At 40.2% G+C, this 25,161-nt stretch overlaps 1 protein-coding gene across 4 annotated transcripts in view; it reads left to right on the top strand.

Annotated features, from left to right (window-relative positions):
* Nucleotides 1-20,460, top strand: part of PRKN (parkin RBR E3 ubiquitin protein ligase) — a 706,034-nt gene extending 685,574 nt beyond the window's left edge. For all 4 annotated transcript variants that reach the window (XM_069010098.1, XM_069010097.1, XM_069010099.1 and 1 more), the window contains 3 exons: nucleotides 2,263-2,349; nucleotides 14,692-14,809; nucleotides 19,163-20,460. In XM_069010098.1, coding sequence (XP_068866199.1) covers nucleotides 2,263-2,349; nucleotides 14,692-14,809; nucleotides 19,163-19,272 — 315 coding nt within the window. In that variant the 3' untranslated portion in view covers nucleotides 19,273-20,460. The remainder of the gene's footprint in view (nucleotides 1-2,262; nucleotides 2,350-14,691; nucleotides 14,810-19,162) is intronic.
* Nucleotides 20,461-25,161: the final 4,701 nt, after the last annotated feature.

The following is a 25,161-nucleotide window of genomic DNA, read 5'->3' as shown; positions in this document are numbered from 1 at the left end:
ACAGAACTGATTCTACATCTCATCCATTATCTAATAAGATGTGAAAAGAGTATCCTGTCTCACAAAAAAATCAGGCTTTGTTTCATTACAAGGATGTGGCAGGCTCACTCACAGATTTACTTGCAGGATATACAATTGTTAGTGAAAGGCCCAGTTATACACTCATGAATGTTTCCAATAGGCCTGTGGGGAAAACATTGGTACTGAGGATAATTTATTTCAAAGGCAAGTATGAAATGTGGCCTCTATAATGAGAAAATTCATTTCACGTCTTAAATAGTACTGCATGAGCTTATGAATTTTATTATTATAATAAACACCAATGCCACATAAACTAGTCAGCCAGAATGTCTCAGCAAAATATATGCCCTGGTTGTTTTTTCTTCTCTTTCTTCATTATTTCTCCCTTTTCAATGTTTATGAAAGGTTTAAAATTGTGCTTGCATGGGAAAAGAGAGACTGGAGTAAGGAAAGCAAGCTGAAGCATTGTGTGATAAGGCAGTGATAAAGCAAGTGTATACAAAACCTTATCAGACAAATGTCAGTCAGATGTGCTCATAAGGAAATAAAGTCACAAAGGAAAAAGAGAGCAGGATACACAGCAGGAAATTCCATTAAACCCGGGCATAACCTTAAATGGTAAGGGATAACAAGTCTTTAAGACCATAGGTGTTCAGATGGAAAGTACCTCTCTGGATGTGTTTGAGCAGTGCTTAACATGCCCAAAACTTTTGACCATTTAATACCCTGCAAATCATTGTTGAATTTAAATGATGCTCTAGTACAACAATGCAGCCTCCCATACAACATACCCCGCAAAAAAGTGCCTCTGTTGTGAAGCTGTTTGCTAACAGCCACAAGTGAATTAACAAATCAGTATTAGTTGAAGTAAAACAAAACACTTTAGATCATTGACAAAATAGTGGAGAGAAGTGACAAGAAAGCAAACAAGTGATTAGGTTTGATATCTCTGGAAGTTAGAACACTCACTCCACTCCACCACTCCCAATTTCCCTGACTTTCTGAATAACAGGATCAATTCTTTTGGACTTACACAATGCTTCTTTTCATTAAGCGCAGTTCCTTTAGCATGACAATAAAATATGATTTTCAGTGCTTCTTAGAAAAGTGGAAATACAGCTTGAAAGAGTTCAAATGAAAATACAAAAGCTGGAATTACTGGCAGACAAATGTTCTAGTGTCATGTCCTCCTGATATCCTTTGTTCATTACATGAGAATGCAGCTCTGTATCTAAAAATCAAGGCTGTTTTATCAGTCTTGCTTATAATGCCAGTCAGAATAGCTTACCGCTGAGAGATCTTTCAGAGCATGGAGTTGCATCAAGACAGCATAGCTTTAAAACAGCATAATAGAGACCCATTCTACATTATTGACTTTTCCCCTTACCTGCAAGGACACAGAATTTAATGCAGCATTGATGGGTCAAAGATTTTGACACATGTCAAGACAGATATCTTCATTTTAGAGTTTAACAAAAGGCATCAAACCTGATACATATGAACCACTTTAGGTGGCAGAGGCAGTCAGGCTGAACTAGGGACAATTGTTTCACTTATCTGCAAAAGACATTACTTTTCAATGAAGCCTTATGTAAAGAGCAATGTTATTTAAGGAAGACGAAACCAGAACAGTTGCTAAAAGTGCAATAAAGGTCTAGAGGTAGATCCCTAAACCCTCTGTTAAGTATCCTATCATTGTGTTATTTCTGTGGATTTTTTTAAACCATCTTAAAGGTCTATGGCAAGGATATAATTTCCTAGAAAATGGTATTTCATATGGCCTTTTATAAAGCGGTCATCCCCTAGCAAAGTCAGCAATAGTTTTCCATAGAGAAGGCATTTGATTCAGAACTATGAATAGACTATTTCCATTAGCAAACACTATACAGCAGAACTCCTTTTTTTCAGCCATCACCCTTCTAGAAATAGATTTCACAGCAGGAAAAGCACACCCAGAAGTATCTAGTACGACTTTACGTCCCTAAATGAACCATGTAGCAAAATCTCATTTTTAATAATGGCATTTACGTTACTTCACTGATGAAATGTGTAATAATAACAGCAAAATTGTTGTGTTAATCATCAGAGTGTATAATAAGATGCACAATTAGGAGGATTATGGGAATTTAATGGAAAGAGAAGGGCAAGGGATCATCTGTTGTATGACTCTTCATGATTGTAACCTGCTGTCTATGTCCCTAATGTGTTTTTATGACTGGCATGCTTTGGTTTGTTTTCCAGTCCGTGTTCTGCCGTGAATGTAAAGAAGAATATCATGAAGGGGAATGCAATTCTCTCCTCAGCCCACAGGGAGCCATGGCCCAGAAGGTATGGATCTCACAACTCCTGATCATTTTCCCTGGCGCAGCCAGAGTGACATTTGTCAAATGGGCCCTAATTATAATCCTGAGTAAAAGCAATTATGTTCATGCTGAATTACTCCAGCCGTCGGAGTTGCCGAATTGGCTTTGCTGTGCATTTCAGTCTCTTTGATTGATAGAGTAGCTGAGTTCTGTCAGGAACACACAGGGCTCTGCCATCAGTTGCTAAAGAAAAGGCCTTCCCAGTGGGCTTCTAGGGTTGTCTCTATTCAATGTGAACACTTTTGAAAGACTTTCTATAGTCTTGCTGCCTTTCAGCTTATTTTCACTGCACCAGTTAGGAACTCATGTGGGTTTATAATATAAATAACAGGGCTCTTATACAGCCTATGCAGAAAATACTATTGGTAATTTATGTTTTAGCTTACAGAAATAAAAAAATAGATTGTCTAGGCTGCAAGATGTTAGATGATAATTATTCTATGCTAGTCTATAATTTTGTAGCTATTGTAGCTATAGACCTGGACAGGAAATAGTTTTTCTGTCTTGGCATTTCTCTTTGTTTGAGATTCAAGTTTTCCCTAAAATAAATAAATCATGTAAACCACAGTCTTTCCAACTAAAAATAAAAACTAAAAAAATAAATTTAAAAAATTAGAAAGTGGGAAGTGAAAAGAACAGGAAACATACCCGCTAAATATCTCACAGCTTGATGTCCAGGGTGCACTCCTAGGAAGCAGGAAACTGCTATTCAGATATCTGACAGGTTTGATGCTAAGAGGAAACTCAAACCCTGAGCCCCCACACAGTCCAGTGTAGCAGATAAAGGTTTGTGGGCAGGTGCTGATGAGGAATTGCATCCAGCCAGCTCTCAGGGAAGTGTGCCAACCTCCTGTAACTGCCTGCAGGCAGGCTCTATCTGAGGCTGGCGTTTGGAGACTCACTGAACACAGAGACTGGCAGGGAGCTGAAGTTCTCCTGGGAATCTTTGCCGTGTGCTACCTGGAGATGGTTCCTATGCCATACTTTGCAGACATTGCACTAGGCCATGACCTGTGTAGAGATGCTTCTCTTTAACCTTTCTTAGTGAAGCTCTTCTAATTTATAGAAAGAATTAGCACTGGTTGAGACAGAATGAAACAGCCTGTATTCTAGTTGTCAGTCAGGTTATCTACCTCTGTTGCACTGGAACATGTGTATTGTATCAGACCCAAAAGCCATCTACTTCCCCAGCCTCTAGTGATTTGTGATGCGGATGTGGTATTTTATGTTTAGTAGCTATCAGCAATTTTTTTTTTTCCATGAATTTGTGCAACCCAGTTTTGAAGCCATATGTATATATAATAAGGAGATTTGCAGCTTATCTGCCCTGTCTGAAGAACAGTTTAATTTTATTTGCAGTAGCCTTAGAGCAGTCTTCCAGTTCCCAGTCATAATTACATTAAAACAAAGCAACTTCAACAGAGACATTGAGAGATGCTTAACACATCTAACAGCCTAGTAAAATAGGAGACCAAGGCCCAGTATCTTGATTGAGTTAGGACTTGAAAACATCTCAACCTGAACAGAGAACTCTATATTCATTAAGTTATTTATGCTCAGAGTTTTGCCTAGACTACTGAAAGCTGTCATGGCACATTACAAGTGAGTTCAACAATGGTGAAAGCTAGAGTTTATGTAATTTTTATGTTGTAGGGCAGAGATAAAAGTATGCCAGGAAGAATCAGAATACCATAGGAAAAAGTAATTTGTTTTAAATATTTGAATATTGCCTTAGCTTTTCCTTATAACAATGGGAACACTTCATCCATCTGATTCAGTCTCAGCACACAAATTGCACCCAAGTAGACCTGTTAACTTAGCAATGTTGACTACTTTTGCAGTTCCAGTGTAATGTGAACATACTTGCTCTTCCTGAAAAATTTCCTGTACTCTCAAAGAACTGTTCCAGAATAGCTAAATTATAGTACCAGAATAACTCTTGCATCTATGCAAATCAGTTCCCCAGCACAGACAAAACCACAGGCTACGCAGGATTCATTGATACTCCAGTTTAAGCTGAAGTTAATTGACTTAGGTCCACCTTCTCTTGTCCTAAGAAACTGAGAGCGGCACTAATTAAACTTCTCCACCAGGCGGTGCTGTGCCACTGAAGGAATGTTTTCCTTGCTTTTCCTTAGCCAGGCGAGCAAACCGAGCGGCAGCAGAAATAGGGCAAGCTCAGGAGCTGGTGAGATGCTGGTTTCACCCGCCCGGCATCACTGCCGAGCCGCCCGGCACACCGCACTCCCGTACCGGGCACAGAAACCTTTCAGGGGGCATGTATGGAGGGCAGGGCCTCTGGGACAGTTTCCATCTCTCTCACTGAGATTAGTGTAAACATTTATCCACCTGTGCTTTCAGGCTGTCTGTTCCACTTGGCACCACCTGCCAGGTGCATAGGTCTGTGTGTCAGACCTAACTTGCTGTGATTGTAGTGCTTGGTGAGGCAGTGAGAAGGTTTTATCTTTGGCTGTGGTCTGTTTCAAGGTAGGAATAATACACTTCAGAGTTGTCTCCAACTCATGCAGTTTGACTCCTGTCTGGATCTCTTCCATATCATTTATTTTATAAAGAGATCTTATTGTCACAACTCCTGCCAGTCGAATTTAAGGACAGACACACTTCCACTAAACTGTTCCTCTCCAGAACAGGTGCAGGATACGGGATCAGTCTCAGGGAAATACTTCCTATAAGAAAAATGCAGGGTTTACTTTAGCCTGTAGTGGCTGCAGTAGTGAAAGGACCTTCTCTTGCCTTCGCATTTCTGCAAATGCCTGCAGGTCTCCGATGTTCAATGATATGAGAGGAAACACTGTGGACAGGTTCAGGCCTAAGTCAGCGTGACAGAGGTGAACATGCTGAAGCATGAGGAGTGGGAAAAAGATGAAAGAAAAACGAAAAAGGAGAGTTGTTGTGGAGGAATTGAGTGACCAGTAGTTGGTGACAATATAGAGAGCAGGAAGAGCTGTGGCAGCACTCCATGCAGTGCTCCCAACATGTGCCAGGGCCCTCTGCTTCCTCGGGACTTTCCATGTGTTAGGGCAGGGCCTGAGGACAGGGATGAGTCAAAAGGGTAGAAGATGACCTATGACTGGGCTGGGCAGGGATGTGGGGAGCTGGAGACAGGCCCTGCTGCAGTGTCACCAGGCACTGACATGGGTTCCTGAGCCATGAACAGGCTGCAGAGATTAGCAGGGGACTGGGACAGCAAAGTCTGATGGTACCCTCAGAGCCTGGCACACATTTGAGAAGACTTGGAGAAGGAGATCCCTGAGAAGGAGAGGTAGAGGCTGATACAGAGGCATTTGAATGTCCGTGAAAGCCAAGAGCTGACAGGAGGGACTATGACCTGTCAGATAGAGCAGAAGCTCCAGAAAGAGGAAAAGAAAGAGAGATGTGAGATGACATGGCACAGCTATGAGGGTCCAGGAAACATAAATGGTGGTGGTGGTGAAATGAGCCTGTGCTTGGACAGATGTCAAAAGGAGGGAGGAAGAAGCCTGAGGTAAAGAGAGGGGAGTGTAGCTGGTGGGACTGTGAAGGAGGGTAGGGAAGGATGGAAGGGGGAATGGGGTCAGTTGGCAGGAGGAAGGAAGAGGGCAACCGCAACTGCAGGGCACAGGAGGGACAAAGCGGGTGCCACATGTGGATCTTCGAAAGCCTATTCCGAATAAAGGAGTTGGAAGCTTATAATGGTGGGAAGCCAAAGGGCATCACTTGCTACTTGGAGTAGAAAAGGCAAATTCAGCAGCAAGCTTGCAGAGAGCAGCCCAGCTTTAACTACTGGCATATCATGACCTTTCAGATGTGTGCACAGATATTGCATGGCCCATTGGGAAGGATAAAATGTTCTCTTTCTGCTGAAATGTCCATTTTTAGCCCAGACGGGCCATTGGAACCTTATCTTAAACATTTACTTACTGATGCAGGACTGATTATTTCCCATCTTAGTGTGTAAATTACATTATTTCAAGGAAAATAAAATTTATCTGTGGCAATATCAGTTGAGAAGCTTTGTTTTAAAACCATTGCAGCCTCCTGGAGGTGTTTGAATTTTGGGATGACAGAACCAATCATATTTGATTAATTAAAAGGCACAGTGTGCATGATGAAATCAACGACACAGTAAAGGTGACTCCAGCCAGATTTAGGTTTAGAAATAACCACATAGTCCCTGCTATGTACACCACAAAACCAAGCTTCCTGGCCTCTTTTAACCTCACACATAGACAGTCTATGCTGGTGGGGAATCTAGCCATAAACCAGCTTCCTCTGTAAGTCCCCACCTTAAAATTAGCCTAGCTTTTCCAGCACAAAACCTTTCTAGATGGTTTTCCTTTTACAAGGATAAGCAATGAACCTTCTTGCTCACTAGCAACTGGAAAATAAATTGTGACCACGTATTAGATTTGAACTTTTCAGAGTAGCTTCCAGGACGGTTTTGCTGCTGGGCATGTTGATAAGATACCAGCAAGGTAAACTGTAATAGCAATAGCAATGACACTGGTGTAAAAGTGGTGACTATGTAAATAAGTGAATAGAATATGGGGCACTGAGTCATAAATGTTTGGGGGAAGAAAACATGACACAAACTGGATGAAACATGTTATTAAAGAGTATGTTTTAGAGATGGCTCCGTGGACATTCTCCAAGAAGCTGCTGATTATCTTGTCCTACCAAACCAATGAGTGTGTAATTATAAAAAGCTTGCTTTTTAGCAACTTTGCTTTTTCAGAGGTTGCTGTGAGTTTAGTAAAGAGAATAAATTAAACATCATTATAGATTTCTATAGTTACAGCTGTACACAAATACCTCCTATAACCTGCATTCAAAGGTGTGAACCTAAAAGAAAATCTGATGTCTAATTCATCATTCCATAAACCAGTCTGGCAGTCTTTATAGAAAACCCAGACAAAAATCTAGTTCCTCTCATTTGAACAAACTCTACCATTAATGATAGGTAAGCAACAGCCTAGATAGGCAAGCAACAAGCCTAGACTAAACATCTGTGGTGTCTGAATTCTTAAAGTTTACCCAGTGGTCTCTTCTGCTCTAAGCTCCAACCCAAACTCTTTAAAAATCCTGTCAGAACATACCTAGTCTTAGTTCAAGCCTTAGTTCCAGCTAGTTCTAGTAAGTCTGGCCCTGCAATTCATGCAATCTAGCAAAATCCTTCACTAAACATTCATCTTTAGCTGCTGATGCAGCTAAAAATTGTTACCCATTTCTTGCACACGGGTTACAGACTAGGTTGTGTAAATTTCTGCCATTTTATTACATTGAAAATCTCATTACCTGGTGAAGGTGTTTATTTCAGACCATATTCACTGTATATGCAAAATAAAAAATGTATTGCTAGTTTTATCAAAGTCTTAGAAAGCTAATCAATGAAGTATTTTTAGTCAATTTACAATAACACTAGGACTTATAGTTCAAATTATACATAGTTAAAATAAAGGATATGCAAACTTTCTGGTAACACCCATTTCCCTAGTGTGCTTGGAGTCAGTCTTATGGGTTTGTTAACAGACTCCTTCTCTGATGTACAAGCCAACATTGGTGTGTTTTACCCAAGTCAGTTGTGCCTTTGTTCTCTTTGTTGTCCTCAAGACTGTTTTTATCTTTCAAGGCTGTATTTGGGTAACTGACCACCTGAGAGTGGTTTTTAATGCTGGGGCCTCCCATATCATCCTGTGCCTCTGCTTTCAAGGCCTCTTCTATCATCCCATGCCTTTACTCCTCTGTGTAGCACATTATTGTATGGTCAGAGACAGTTTGTTGTGCCCAATAGTACCATAATGGTCACTGCTGCCTGTTAGTTACAAAAATACATGGAACTGTTAAATCATGCAATAACACAAAAATCGTACAAAAGCAAAAACAGAATAGGGAACAGTCATCAGATCATTAAATAATTGTTGTCACATGCTAAACCAAGCCTCTAGGCATGCCAAGACAAGTCCGGATAAAGCCTGGTGAGTCCTGAGGTTCATGGTGCTGGCTTGGCACAAAGGCTGTGGTCTCTTACAAGACACAACAACAGCATTTTTACTGAGCCACAAAGATACATGTTCTAAACGTTCATCTACAATCTCTTCCGGTGTAAATTTATAGCTAGTGCTGTAAAACTTAACTTCGATTTCACTCTTAACCTGTCTGTCCTGGCTGTAGTCCTAAGCTGGAGGCCTTTGTCACCTAAATCCCAAAGCCCTTCCCAGACCCAACACCTTCAAATCAAACCTCAGCTGCTCCTTGTTTGGGACTCAGCCCTCACAGTCCTCAGGTAGCTAATGTAGGTAATAGCTTTGCTGTTCTGCAACTAGCAGTATAAAATTTATCCAGCACCCCTGTCAGTCCAGGAACCTATCAGACCTAAGCAAAAGCAGAGCAGTCAGTGCCTCAGCTGAGCCAGGGCAAACCTGATCCTCTTCATCAGCACACGCTTGCAGGGTCCTGGCTGCACACTAACCAAAGCTGACTCAGGCACGATGTCCCAGGCAAACGCTCAGCTGGAAGCAGACCCATTGCATCCCTTCCCAGACGTGTCTGTTGCTGCACAGGTGCAACATAGAGGCACACACATCCAGGAAAGCCTGTCACAGCCCCTGGCATCCTGCTGAAGGCTGCTGTAACGTAGCTCCTGCAGAAGCTCCCAGATCACTTGGGCCTCCAGCCCGTCTTCTCCTCCCATCGCCTCCTGTGCGCAGCTCTCGGAGTTGACAGTAGGGGGTATGAAATGTACAGGCATTGCCTGCCAGGCTTCCCTTTCCATCGTGGAACAGCTTCTAAACTCTCATGCCGTGTATTTCCAGCCAGTAGGTAGGGTTGTGAAGCCTAGTCTCGAAGCAGCTAATGATAATCTAAACGATAAATAGTAAATGCTAACCACAAAATACATTGATTATTTCCCTGCATTTTAGTGAAAGGAAAAGCTACTGAAAAGGTTAATCATACATAATATCTTCCACTGAGTCCTGAGTCACAGTATGAAATGTGGAATATCTATTATTAGGCCATTGATTTTTTTTTTTTTTTCTTTTTCCCATCAGGTCAATTTTAAAAGTTAAATAAAACATGGCTGTACAAGAAATGGCACACCTAGCTTGATTTCTAAAATATCTTAAATAACTGAAAAAGAAACTGAGGCTCAGTGATATGGTATTTGGTATATTCACAATGTCAAGCTCAGGACATTTCAACCTACAGGTGCCTAATTAAAGGAGCAAGAAAAATAACTATAACCAGGAAATGTCCTGTAAAATTAACCTCTGTGTTATAAATAAAGATGCACCAGAGGAAATCTGAGAAGAGGTCTTAACTTCCTGTCTAATGAGAAATAGACGAGAACTATAGAGAGAGAATTTTAGCTTTTCCTATTTTGGGTAGCAATAAAGTAACAAAGATGTGACAGACTGCTTTTGTTTATGAGGTTAAGCTGACAGTCATTTTCAGCTGTGTTCACTTACGAGAGAAGGCACATTCTTTATTCCACTCATATGGAAAACAGTTATATAAGAATGACCTGTATTAGATTAGATTTTATGCTTTAGAGCAGTGCAAATTCAATATTCACCATCTACCTGAATTTAATTCATTATATGAATGGCTGGAACACACAGAGTGAGAACCTTGATGTGCAGTGTCACCACACCAGAGCACTCTTTCATCTTATAGCCAACATAATACCCTGTGTATATCAATTTGATTTTAACTAGTTGCTGTCATCACAAAGCAGCTCTTTTATTTTATGTCAGAATTCCCTAGGCACACCAGACAAATTGGCTCACACAATGCTTCATGTGGATTTAACTAGATCACTGTAGCACTGGCACCTCTATTTTTCCTGTGATTCTCTTTCAGTGAATATCTTCTCTGTTCCTTATCTATAGCCATATTTTAGTGTTTTGATTAGCCTAAATCTGTCTCCAAACTAGAGCAGTAGTCCCATAGCTATGCACATCTCTCTTTGTGAGATTTTGACTCTTAAATGGCTCAAATAATCCATTTTCTTCCAAAACCCTCTAGCCTGTCTAGTGCCCTAGACATCTGCTATTTTTACCCCCACAACTGCAGTAAAAGGCACCACTAAACATGACAGTATGTTAATTCATGTGATCATGTTCATAAAACAGCCCTGTTGAAGCCAAGAAGACAAAATAAATTTAAGCTGGACTGTCACCATGCCTTGTAGATCAGACTTCAACAACTGAGGCTGCTTTTGCTTAGAGCTCTAGCTCAAGTGGGCTAAATATTATGGTGGGTTGAACATTGCTTGTGTACAATGAATTATTTTTTGTCTTCCTTTCAAATGCTTTCAAGCATACATAGCTTTTGTCATATTCTTGTTAGAAAATGAGTAATACTTTCTGGTTTGAGACATCTAAACCTTTTTAAAATTCTGTATTTCACCTAAAGTGAAATAATTTTACATATTTCTATTAACCTAAATAAAAAGCTTATTTTTACAAGTAAAATTCTCTTAAACCAAGCATTTCTGATCAAAAGAAAATGTATTTCTGATTTTAAAAAAGCTGTGCTAGGATACATTTTTTTTAAGTTCTGCATGACCAGCTTTTTTGTTTATCAGGGAGGAATGAAGCACCAAGAGCAAGCAAGCAGGAATGCAGAAATTACATCCACTAAAGCAAAGCACAAATAAGGTTGACAGCTGCATATTCTGCTCTGAGTTAAGGGTCTTCAGTTTTCAGATGTTGTCTACACTAGGCAAAACAAGCACAATCATAAAAAAAGTGTGCTAAAATAAGGCAGCATATCATTTGGTGGATGTCAAAATTTAACATTATATATCTAAGACTTCCAATATTTTGAACAAGAAGTTTTGCCATGAATGTTTTTAATCTAGATGGTACTACTTAGTTGCTGTCTGTGAACACATACTTCATTTGCTTCAATGTAGTTCTACTGACAGGTCGATGTGTACTCTTTTACCTGAATGAGATGCTGCTCTGAGAAGGACATTTGATTTCTATTTCAAGATTCTTTCTGACCCTGTAGATCTTTTTCCAGTACTGCATGATATTGGTTAACTGCAAAGAAAGCTTTCCATGTACATGTTTTTGTATTTTTGTATGGTCCTCAGCAGTCTCTGGGGTCTCTTTATCCCTGTTAGGTTTTCCAAAAGACTCAGCATAGAGACAGAAGTAAATCTATATCCTTCAGTGTGACCCAGAGATAATAAGACAAAATTTCCCTCCTGTCTCACTAATGGAATACTGCAGGAGGGATTTTAAATAGTGCTTACAGCAGCTCTTATTGTAGCTTGCTGTTATGTATGAGTATTCATTCCTGGTCATAATATGCAGCACAGCTGAGAATCAAAAAAATTATTCATAAAGTGGCATGGATGAAATCTAGTAGCTTTTCAATAGTGCTGGGACAAATGCTGTATACTAACTGGGGAACTAGAGTGTATTGTGCTGAGTGAGCATCAGAAGTGATCAAAGACTCCCGTCCTCAGCACATGTGATGCACACCTGGAGCATCTCTGAATTTCTTATACAAGACCAGGCAGAACACACGAAGTGAGAGACCCCTCTGCTTGACAGACCTGCTGTATTACATAGGCCATTGTCAAGGAGATTAGCTTTGATAGTTTAGGATGTAAGAACATAATTTAAATAGACACTGATAATGAAGAAATGCCATACACCTTTTCTTTACTGTTTGAAGAAAAAATGCAGAGAAATATATGCTTTCCATCACTGGGTGTGGAGCACTAAATAAAGCACATGAACACTGAAGGCTCATAGATCTAGATTCCATGATTTCTTCACTAATCAAAAGGACTCCATCACTGAGCCATTTCTCTGCATTTGGTTCATGCAGCTGGAAGTTTTTAGCTTAGTATTCAGCAAGACTGGGCATAGGGGAGGATGTTTCAGCTCTAATGGGCTGAAATATCATGCTGCATCTAGTTCATGCTAGAATTTTTGCAATGGTATATACTAAAATAATAATTCACTGCTGTTTTCTGCAATTTGTTCTTGGTGAACTGCATATGTGTGGCTGGAAGTCATTTCTTTTAGTTATTTCTAAGGCCTCCCAAGTTTGTATTGTTTTCAGAACTAAGATCAAAACTGTTTATACAAACAAAATTAGAAATTTGGTATGTGAAATTTTGCCTCAGTGTCCTTTGTTATAAGGTCACAACAAAGATATGAAGATGGAGGAAAAAAGTGTATTTGCAAGTATTAAAACACTGGACTTGGACTATTTGAAAAAACTGAGCCACTGTGAAGCCCTTTTGGACTGACTACAAAAATTAAAAATATTGCTGGTTTTCTCATTTAGCTCTTCTGAAAAGAATAGCAATGTTTTGTCACTGCTGTAGTGATTTTCATCTGTATGGATGTTAAGTAATGAGTTCCCATTAAACTGAGATATCTTTTTTCTGTCACAGGAAAAACTGAGGCCCAGGTTAAGTGTTCCCCACTTTCCTGTTCTGCCTCTCTGAGGTAGCTCAGATTGCTTGCAAAAGTCATCCTTCCTTAAGAATGTAGGTGTTGAAAAATCGATACTAGATTATGTTCTTTGCTATCAGCCTGAGGAGCTTTTTCTATTTCCCAGACCTTACTAATGTGCTGGTGTATAGAGGTCATCTTTCTGCCGAATTGCTGAATAATCCAGCAGGGTGCAGGGCTGAGTTCCCTCTCCACAAGCAGAGAGCCAAAAGTAAAAGTCACTTCTGGGATACAGATAAGAAGACTTTGTTCACTTTTTTCACTTCTACATCAAAAAGATAAGCAAATTGAAGAATATTAAGTGAGGGGCAACAAAAGAGATTCACAGACTGAGGAGACTGATGTAGGTTGTAAAATAAATAATGTCAAACACATACTTTTGAGGTTTCCTGATTAAAGGAAGACAGCGTGTATTTTTTATTGCTTTGTTGTTCTGGTTTGGTTTTCTTTAAATGCGTATTGCAATGGCCACCAGATGAACTGGAAACAAATTTCTGCAGATGTTGGTCTTTGTAATTCCATTTTAATTCAGGTCATTTCAGCCAAGAACTAAAATCTAGGCATTACTCACTGACACAACTTACACATTTAACAATACTAGATGACCAGAATTCAAGTGGAGTTACAGTTTTGTTGCATTTTTTAAGGTTGGGCCAATTTCCCTTTTCTGTCTTACTAGAAATAAAGATTAAATTAAAAATTATCCATTTAAATAAATAGTCTATCCACGTAACAGCCTATAAGTATTTAGAAGGTATACACTAAGAAATTTTAGGAATTGTTATAAATTAAATAGTCTTGTTTAAGCTCATCATTTTCCCACAGGCTTGAATGAAACCATATTATGGATGGAGAGAGCAGAGTTTCAAGGCTGGAACCTACATACATTGGTTATAGCTACTATTCACATAGTTGCCAACCTTGTGTGATGGAAATGACCCAAGGCACTGCCATCTCTTTTGTCCTTGTACTATCATTTTAGGTAGGAAACAGCCAAATAGGCCATTTGTGTAGATTATATAATTTTGTCCCAGTCTTAAATAGGACAAACACAGGAGTCCCTTTGGCACTCTTCATGATGACTTTTTCCATCTGTGTCATTCTGTCTGGGGAGCTTTCATTGCTCATTAGTTGTTTTCTTTACTTTTTTTCCCAAAATTTTTGTGTTTATTCTTTATGCCTCTTGTATTTACATAGAGTTACATTGGAATGAAACTCAGACCTCCGATACAACAGAGTACACTTTTGTTATGAAAAACTGTTTCCTTCCAGGCACCCCACCAACCTGCGTTGCCGAATGTTGCACTTTCTTGGTGTTTTTGCTTTTCTTGCAAGAAGGGCTTTAATTCCTGAAGCAGAATCAAACCTGTGGTACCTAACATGTCATGTTGTCAGCTGGGTTAACCTCACTCCTCCTTCTCCCTCCCTTTTGCTTTACCTGTCTTCGTGCATTTGCAGCACAGCTTGATGCTCCGACAAGAGCTCTGCCCGCCTCTCAGGACAGGGAGCAGCGGGGAGAATGCAGCCTGTGCTGCTGCTGGATGTAGGAAGAACCTCCAGGATGGCCCATGCTTCAGCTGCTGCCACCAACCCCATCATCCTGCAGTTCAGGATGTAACCCAACACATGTGCTGTGCTCACTGGGACAAAACAGTCTGTGTTTTGAAGCAGAAATTCTGCATCTCTCACAAAGTCCAGCCTACCTGGCATTGCAGTCACTCCTGTCTGTTTCTTGTGGGTAAATGGTTGTCACTTCAGTGCAGACATCATGTCCCAGTGCAACCTCTCAGTAATGTGCCCACAGGTGCTTTTCTCTCTCTTTGCAGGGGTATGTAGTAGATGAACATGCAGCCATGCAGGCTCGATGGGAGGAAGCATCTAGAGAAACAATCAAGAAGACAACCAAGCCATGCCCCAACTGCAATATTCCAGTAGAAAAGAATGGTAAGTATATTAGATATCTTGTACTTAACTGTCTTTTAAAATTCATTTTACAGTATAAAAGTATGAATGTGCAGGTGTACATATGCATAATATTATTCCAAGAGGGGGAGAGCACAAAAATCTTGAATAATTCCCTCTGTCACTTTATCTAAATTATCTTGAAAACACTAAGCCTAAATCACTTAGTTCTAAAACCACAAATTAAGCCTCACAAAATGCCCAGGTATTTTGTAGGTAGGGAAAATGAGGCATTGGATTTAGCATTCATATGACTGGATATCCAGCTAGTTGTCTAGATTTTCCATTGTCACTGGGAGAAATAGGCATTTGTAGGGTAAAACTCATGTCACTATGAAGCAGAACATATGTCTGATGTAGGCCAGAAAAATCACACCTAAACGTGAGTTGTGAAGAATTAGTCCTGCTGTAGATGTCTCCACAATATATGGCTGAATTTAGGTGAGATTAATCCCAATTCAGCCATATGCCCATGGTAGAAGAGCATGTTAGAGAAGCAACATGAGTCCTGACAAACAGTTTGCATTAATCAATGCTTACCATGTAGGAAGAAGAGTAATCTGCTGGCACTGGGATGTTTAAAATGAAGAACAGGAATGGTAAATAGGCTATACTTTATAGGTTAATGCTGTTCCAAGACTTAATTGTATTTATGCTAATTAATAAAAATACATTAACATGATTGCCTAAATATTATACAAATGTTTAGAGGATGATTCCCAATTTTGTGGCATTCACATGGGACACTGAAATCACCAAATAAGGCACTATGAACTGCAAGGAGAGAACACTTCAAGCAGTGACACTGCAGAAATATTACTGGGGAAGAAATAGGACAAAATCCTGAAATCTGGGGTTTGATGAAAGAAAAGAAGGCAGTTGGCAGATGGAAAGCACACCTTCAAGCATGAGAAGAAAAGGAAAGAAAGCTTGAATTCAAGAGTGGGAAGGTGAGACAAGACTTGGCATAGCGTAGAGAGCAAGCTGGGCAGCAGAAGAGAGATAACAGAAGGCTGGGTCAAAAAATTATTTACAGATTTGTAGAATAGACTGAAAACTAGAAGTTTTAATCTGATGAGAGATAGACAAATTATAATGGTGACTATTTATATTCAACAGCTTGTGCACAGCCAAATAGAAAACCCCTTCTGGTTAGGCTTGAAGGAGTGGTAGGACCTTTACTTTCTCTTAGACTCTGCTACAAAATCTTTACTGGTAAATTACAGACAGTTGCCATTTGTCACAAACAGGATATCCCTATGTGACACCATTCACACAAGTCCCACTAATGTTTAAGGAAGTTGTTTGTAAAAATCAAAGAGGAAATAAAGGCAATTATAATTTTTATTTTGAACCATAAGCAGGAAAAGACCTTTCGTTGCTTATAGACTGACCCAAGTCAGAACAGTGCCTTGTAACGCAAAATGCCAAAGCCACGGTAGCAGGCTAGAAACACACTGGAATTGGCTGATTGTGCTGCCATTCAGAAAAACCTTGAGAGGTTGGAGAGATGGTCAGAGAGGAACCATATGAAATTCAGCAAAGGCAAATGCAGGGTCCTGCACTGGGGGAAAAATAACCCCAGGAACTGGCACAGGCTGGGGGCTGACCTACTAGAAATCAGCTCTGCAGAGAAGGACCTGGGGGCCCTGGAGGAAAACAAGCATCCATGAGCCAGCATTGTGTCCCTGTAGCCAAGAAGGTCAATGGAATCCTGGGGTGCAGCAGGAAGAGCATTGGCAGCAGGTCAAGGGAGGTGATCCTGCCCCTCTACTCAGCCCCGGTGAGGCACATCTGGAGTGCTGTGTCCAGCTCTGGGCTCCTCAGGGCAAGAGAGACGTGGAGCTCCTGGAGCAGCTCCAGTGGAGGGTAACAAAGATGATTAGGGCACTGGAGCATCTCTCTTATGAGGAAAGGCTGAGGGAGCTGGGCCTGTCCAGTCTCAGGAAGAGACACTGAGAGGGGACCTCATCAATGTCTGTGAGTATCTGAAGGGAGGTGCCAAGAGGATGGAGCCAGGCTGTGCTCAGTGGTGCCCAGCAATAGGACAGGAGGCAGTGGGCAGAAACTGATGCACAGGAAGTTCCACCTGATCATGAGGAAGAACTTCTTTACTGTGTGGATGACTGAGCACTGGAACAAATTCCCCAGAGAGGTTGTGGAGTCTCCATCACTAGAGATATTTAAAATCCATCTGGATACAATCCTGTGCAATGTCTTCTGGGATGACCCTGCTTGAGGAGGGAGGCTGGACCAGCTGACTCAATGTGGTCCCTTCCAACCTTACCTATTCCATGAGTCTGTGATTCCAATGAAGGGAATTACAAAGATTATAAAAGAGCTGTGTAAATAAATACACATGAGAGGAGTGAAGAAAACAGGGACAAATTCTTCTCATGGTGCCCACTGAAAAACAGACAACCACATGTGCAAATTGAAACACAGAAATTCCATTTAAACGTAAGAAAATACTTCTACTGTGTGGGTGGTTGAAGACTGAACATGCTGCCCAGGAAGTGTTTCCATTCTAGGATACATTTGAAACGCAACTGGACGCAATCCTGAGCACCCTACTTTAGCTGCCCTGCTTTGAGCCGTGGGTTTTGGATTGGATGATCTCTAAAGGGACCTTCCCACCTCAGTGATTCTGTCACTTTGCAAATTAAAGCATGAAGCTTAAATGGTGCAGTGTTTGCCTTCTTCTTTGGTCATGGGTACCAGCATGTGCCAGCTTCTAGGCTGCCATTTGTAAACTTAAAGAAGCACTTCAGAGCTGCCTACGTACAGCTGCAGTTAGAGACTGACAACTGTACCTGAGGTCTGCCAGCAGTCCTCATTTGGGAGGAGTACACTGACTCCACACAGAAGAATAATTCTGCTTTCCTTCCACAAATGTTCTGTGGACACTGTCTTTTACAAGGGACAGTGACAATGCCAATAACTTTTCTGTAGTTTCTGGATGCCAATAACTTTCCTGTAATAGCTGAAGTGAAAGAGAGAAACACTTTCCCACAGCTCAGTCCCCAGTCCGAGTGAGTTTAAACACACATCCACATCTCGCAGAGGACTGCTGTACTCACAGAGCTTTAGGTCACGTTGCTTGAGGCACTCTCCACTCTTGACTGCTGATCTCAGCTGCCATGTAGCAGAGAATAACATGATTTATGTAGCTTAGCAGGGAGGGCACATGTTTGACAGAGGGCACCAGGTCTGAGATGAGTTTTACCCAGTGACGGCTTAATCGAAACTGTCAGAGAGGACTGGATCTAAACTTTAAATAAACTGTAACATGGAAGCTGGCCATTTGTATGTTTACATTTAAATAAGATAAAAATCTTTCTGGCACATTGCATTTCTTACACAAAGATATAAACTGACAAATATACCTTGCTATCACAAGTAGTTTCCTCTCTCTGTCAGGTGAAGCAGACAGGCCTATTTTAACAAACCAGTTCTTGTTTGTTTTTGCCTTCTGAGAAACATTCTGGAGTGGCATTTATAAAAAAGGTGCTGTAAGGGTAGCAGCTCAAACAGTAGAGAGCACACACTCCCTGTACCTCCCATCACCATTTGGAGTCAAACCAAGATGACATTTCAGCATTTCTTCATACTGCATGCTTTTCTCTCAGTTTGAATTATACAAAAGATCTCTTTGTGTGGTAAGCAACATAATTTCCATTTGAAGTGTATTTCTGTAATGTTAATGTTTTATATATTACAAAATAAACTTTTGATCAAGGTTGTGAGCAGAGAAATTAAAGCTGCTGTCATGGTATGAAGAAGTAAGAAACCCAACATGCAAGAAGCATTTATATGATCAAAGGCTGCTTCAGATACTAAAAAGGTCAAATCAAATTATTAATGTCATTTTTGTATAATCAGCAGTCAGACACCAAAGTCTGTATCTTCTGATTTACTAACTTTGCAAATCTTGCAGTTGTTGAATCCAAATTCAGAAAAATAATTTAATTTTGTTTATCTTATGGCTCACAGCTGGACTAGTATAGAGTAACCTTGAGGAGATATCTCCATGACTGCTTTGAGACGCCACAGATTATCATTTCTTTTCCCTATCCCTAGCATAGTCTTTTTTAGTTTCCACCTACCCCTGCAGTCCCTCAAGTGAAAAAAGCACATTAAAGCCCAGTAAGAGAGGAGTAGCGAGTTTTAGAAAGCCCAGGGAAATATTCTTCAGGTTTGTACTTTTCTTTTATGAAATAATTTAGTTAGTTGGTAAATTAATGTCTAAGAAAGTCGATTTTAATGCTCTTAATTGTTGATTAACATCTCTAAGTGTTTGCCAAGTACCGAAGCCATTCTGTTGCTATTTTGCAGGTGGCTGCATGCACATGAAATGTCCTCGCCCTCAGTGCAGATTTGAGTGGTGCTGGAACTGTGGCCTGGAGTGGAACAGAACCTGCATGGGAGATCACTGGTTTGACTAGCAGTGCTGAGGCCAGCCCATGTTGCTGCTAAAGTTTGTTTTCATCAGGGCCAAATTCTGAACCCCTTGCTTAAACAAAATTCCCAGTGGTTTTAGGGACACAGAGTTCAGAAGTTGGCCTAGTTTGTTGTTTTTTTGCTTTATTGTATACGCAATCATACCAAAATCACATTGAAGTTATGCCAAGGCTTTTAAATCCACTAAGTAAAGAGAATAACTGTTTTAATGGACAGAGTTGCTCATCATGGTACAAAGAAGGGTAAATTACACCTTTTTGAACTTGTGCAGTCTGTCAACATGGAGAATAGGCAGGGTTACCATGAGGAACCTTACTTGACATTTATAGTCAGGAATCCATAGCTCTTGCAGGAGGGAGCAGCCTGCATATGTGTGTGTGTGTGTCCGAGTGTGTGAGCATCAAGGGGGGGCAGAAGATGTTTCCTACACCATCTGCTTTTTTTTCTTTGACCACTTCTTTGCTCATTCAGCACAATTTTTGATTTCGAGGTAGTATATCTTAACAGAGTTTTTGGCAGAGGGACGACTGTGCCTCTTAAGTTTTTTTCTCAGGGTTTCTTCCTAACAGGCTTTCAGTAGGGGTTTTTCTTTCAAAAGAAATTCTCATGGAAACACCCAGCTTTATGTCATGCTTATGCTTGTGTATTTGTGACATACAACACGAAGCCCTCCTACCTACTCATTATAGACTTTGTTACCATGGGAAGATTAGCTAAGGAAGCAGTTTCAGCCCTATCTGTGACTGTTGCTACAGTGGTGACTGCATCCAATTAAATGTTGTGCGATCTACACTCACAGGGCTTCATTTTTCTTGTACTTACGGAATGCTTTGGGCATGGCAAAGTGAGGTAGTAGGAGACTTCTCAGGGCTTTTCTCCACCATGATTCTCCTAAGTTGAATTAGAATGTGGGCATGATTCTGAAAATTTATTTGTTGCTCTAATGGTGTGGGGCAGAGGGACAGCTTCATTTTACAATGTTAACACCGTGAGTAAAGTTTAATAGCGTTTCTAAGTCTGAACAATTTTACTGTTTGTGATCTTTACATTGATGTTTTATTCTGAAATGAAATGGGTAATGTCCACATCCAACACACCATGTAAGGATTTGCACAATTTAGTTTGGGAAAAAAAACGCACAATAAATAAAGTGGTCAAAATGTTAAACTTTATTTCTTTTTTTCATTTGCATACAAAGTGAGTACAAAAATGTTGGGTGGGTCATGCACTGCTTTCACTGATTCAAACTCCCAGCTGAGAGGCTAGCCCTTTGATCAAGACAATGTTAGCACAAAATAAATTCCACAATCATGGTCTTCCTTTTATCAAGTTTGAACTAATATTTTGTATGGCATAACTGTAGAGCCCTGAAAATATGGGTGTGCCTCATATCAGTGCAGAACATGAACTTTGAGGCATAAAAAAAAAATCCCAGGCTCACTAGAAAAAATGTCCAATTGCTAAAACCAGTGGAATATTCATCTGTCTAAACTGGAAGTGGCATTAAAAGTGTGAGGAAACAAAAGAGTAAATGGCATGAGGTACCAAAAATGAGAGAGTGAACTGGTAGAATTAAGAAAATGAGAAAGAAAGGAAGGGTCAATGAGAAGACAATGGACATTTCCTAAAGGTAATTATCCTGTTTGGCACTGCTGAACTAAAATTTATATAGAAGTAGCTACATTGAAGTGTAGGAGTGCAATTGAATGCCACAATGGAGCTCATTTGAGTACTTTGTCTTAACAAGGGTATTATACTGTGAACTCTGATTATCTCATGATTTGATTTCCTATATCTGGGTCTATTTTATAATTTATATGGCTTGTTTCCAACAGGCTAGGGAAAAAGTAACAATGCTAAATTTTACTTTGATCATGTGTTACATGGGAGTTCATCACTGTATTTCATATTCAAAAACATTCAGAATTAAAGAAGTCTGAATCTCCCTTTTTTTTTAGTGTCTTTCTTATTTAGGATGAAGAAGTCATTCACTCTAAGGCAGTTTCACTGAGTTAGAGCCTGACCTAACATGTTAATGTTTTAATTGTTATGTAGAAACACATGATTTACACCCCTGGATCAAGGTCCATTGAAGTCAATGGACTATAGACTAGATACTGTATTTCTTTCTGGCCTGGGAAGGGCATGACAGGAGTGAGTCATAAGGCTAGAATAGAAACATCTCTTTCTTGGAAGAACTTGTCAGAGAACGGGATTATGAGCGTTCGTCTGAGACGTAAGCAAGGGCAGGAAAGGAGAATAAAGAAAGGAGTTCCAGCATTGGCTCAATGTGTGTTGCATCACACAGCCCGGAGTTTGCACTCTGCCAAAAACAAATGTGTATTCTGCAGAATTTAACAGAACATGTCCTGATCTTCTCTGTGTTAGTACTATATGTCTCCATGCATACATGCACAAACTTTGAGATGGTACAGGCTGTTAATCTGATTTCTCTTTATTCTAGGGTTCTCATCGTTTCCACAATTTAAAGGGCATGAAAATTCAGGATTAATGCTCTGCTGACACTGTAAGAACACTGGAATTCCTATAGAGGTGTGTGAATTGAACCTAAAATGTCCTACACTGGAAACTTTTTTTTGCATGGAAAGTGCCATTTAAAAAAAAATATATATAAAACACCTTTTAAAAATCCTATTTTGCAATTTGAAGCAAAACAGGACAGAACAAACCAAGTTGTCAGTGTCTATTCAGACTGCTCCTCTTATTTCAGCTCTGAAATATGAGAGTGAAATTCACCTCACTCAATTTTTGCTCTCTGGTCGGTTCAGTAGCTTCTGAAGCTTGTTGTGCATGTGTATGGTGCAGCCTGCTGAGTTTTTAGTACAATTGCTCATGGCTAGAGGTGTGGTGGCAACATCCCTGCCAGAGACTGGGTGCAGCTCCTGACAGGATGCAGCGGACCTGTCCTGTGTGCTCCTGCACACTCTTGGCTCGGTTGATGCATGAGGAGGGGAATCTTCCTTTTTTTAAAACTTTTTAAAGCACTGGCATTGCTTGCTAGCATTCATGAAGCGAGCCTTGGCAAACCCTCCCTCAGAATTGGCAAGCACATCCCTGGAAGTAGTCCTGGGCAGCCGTGGAGGGTTAATGAAGAGAAACAGGACTCAAGCATGAAAGAAGGTAACAAACCTGAGGGCTTAAGCAGATGGAAAGTTCTCGAGAGCCTGTGGGTTTATGATCTCTGCTAGCAATACACCCTGGAAACAATGACATTTAAGTGTATGTTCTAAGAAGATGATTTATTATGGTGCTATAAAGCAAAAAAAAAGAAGCCTGTACCTTTTCACATCAAGGTTTGGCTTTGTTAATTGAATTCTCTTTACCTTAAACCTTCTTCATCTTTCAGATTAAAGCAATTACAGACTTGTTCTTGGTACTGCAATCTGGGATCCTTTAGTGCATGTTAAATGGATAAAGTACAGGATGTATGCTTAAATACTCAATTATTATTATAATAATTCAGCTCTATAACTACAATGAAAACCTCTAATATTTAATTCCAGCTGGAAATGAAATCCAAATATGAAGTAGATTAAAAAGAAAATACATAACAGTTTGGGTTCCTCAGGAAAAACCATATCTCAAACTTTAGAGTAGGTAATACTTCAGGAACTGTGACTTTGACTAGAATATCATTTATATGTCTGCTTTGTCTCATCACAAAACGCAAGCCAAATTATTTCATTTTAAAGGGTACACTTTAAAGAAAAAAATCAGTAAATGGCACTTCAAAAGAAACATTATGCTGCTGATGGGAAATAATAGTCAAGCTCTGAAAGAACAGTAAGCAGTGCAAAATGCTATTTGCATATGAATAGTGAAGTGCCATCTGTATTGCAAACCAGCGTGTACCTAAGTTTTTGCCTGCAGATCTTATACACCATGTAAACTGAAGTGAATTGGCATTTGTGGAGGGAAAACTGAGGCACTTGGAAGTAAGAGGCCAGATTCCAAGAGATTCTACTGGCCTGGAAGACTGGGAAGACTTTGTGCCAAACTTTCTCACACTTCGAGTAACAGCAACAACTGTTATGTTCCTCATGTTGACTGTGCTGCTCAAACCATTCCCCAAGTAAATCATTGTGTGCAGGAAGCTCAGTAAGCAACACTTGCAGCAAGACTGGAAGGATAACACATAAAATCAGCTCCAAAGATTGGTTAGCCCCATGCTGATTTAATTTGTCTGATACAGTGTTTGATGAGCATGGTGTCACGGTTTAACCAGTCAGCAAACTGTACCACGCAGCCGCTCGTGCACTGTGCTTCCCCAACCCTGCTCTGTGATGGGGAGGAGAACCTGAAAAAGGTAAAACCTGTGGGTTGAGATAAGAACAGTTTAATAATTGAAATAAAGTACAATATCATCATCGTTGTCTTCATCATTATCATCATTATCATCATCATCATTATGGAATCATAGTAAGGAAAAAGAGAAATAGGAATAAAACCCAAGAGAAATGAGTGCTGCACAATATAATTGGTCACTATCCACCAACTGTTGCCCAGCCCAGCCCTGAGTAGTGGTCGACCCCTTCCAGCTGACTCCCCCAGTTTATATACTGAGCATGTCCTTCTATGGTGTGGGATATCCTATCCCTTTGGCCAGTCCAGGTCAGCTGTCCTGGCCGTGCTCCCTCCCAGCCTCTTGTGTACCTCCTCACTGGCAGAGCGTGGGAAACTGAAAAGTCCTTGACTTAAGCACTATTTAGCAACAACTGTTATCAGTTGTCAACATTATTCTCATACTAAATCCAAACACAAGTACTGTACCAGCTACTAGGAGAAAAAATTATCCCATTATCCCAGCTGGAAACAGGACATATGGTGATGGCTGATGGAGGGAAACCCTACACAGAGATAGAGAGCTGCAGTAGCTCTTAACAGCTAGGTTTTGTTTCCAGGCAGCAAAATTCTCATGCTTCCTTCAGTTCCTCATTAAGCAACAGAAAAGCCTGAAGAAGACAACACCAGATGAAAGTTTCCAGGAGAGGGAAACCCCATGTCCAGTGGTTCCTGATGGTCCTTCAATAGCTTCACCCAGATGTATCTGACAGTATAGCATTAACATTGATTCAACAAGAAGAGACAAAAATACCACTTTACATTTTATCTATTTACAAATTTTAAAGAAATATTTCTTTCTCTAATTAGCAAATTTAGAAAAGCACTTCTCCCTTTTTTTCAAACATGTTTGTCTGCTGGTTCCTCTTATGTTTATTTGTGTATGTGTTTTATGTGTTTGCCCGTGTGGTTCCCCTTGTGTATCACCCACTGATTTCCAACTCTGCATGTCTCATCTTCAGACAGTTCAATGCTCTAGAAGTCTGCAGCTTCGTTGTGTAGGAACTACTGGAGTTCATGCTCTCAATAGTCTCTTCTCATACTCTGGGTAAGTTTGTGCTGGCCAGAAAAAATGTCAGCAGCTTTAAGGAAGCAGAAAGGAAGGCAAGTTGAGAGAAGCTCATTTAATCATACGGAGAATCATATTTAATGTAGTGCTCTGTAGGAATATCTTTTTTTAGAAATCAGGCCATATGCCATTTCATTTTTCTTCATTAGTATTAATAGCAATTTTTTCTTTGCTTTTAATTTGTTTTTCTTGTCTCTGTCTCCATTTTTCTGAACAATGGAGTAATGGTTCTATGCCAGTAGATAAAATATGCAGCAAGACATCACCTGTTACATTACTTTTTGGCTTTTTATCCCTAGAAAGCTTGAGAAATTCACATAATCAGTGTAGGCAGGGAAGTGCCATTATCTGTATTTTGCAGTCAGGGAATTCAGCCCAGAGTACAGCCAGACTACATGGAGGCAACAGCTCAAATGCACATCATCCCTTTCCTCACAACTGG

The sequence above is a fragment of the Aphelocoma coerulescens genome, chromosome 3 (genome assembly GCF_041296385.1).
Source record: "Aphelocoma coerulescens isolate FSJ_1873_10779 chromosome 3, UR_Acoe_1.0, whole genome shotgun sequence".
NCBI classification, from domain to species: Eukaryota; Metazoa; Chordata; class Aves; order Passeriformes; family Corvidae; genus Aphelocoma; species Aphelocoma coerulescens.
The sequence above is the reverse complement of the archived record's forward strand: the minus strand, read 5'-3'. Positions and strand labels throughout refer to the sequence as shown.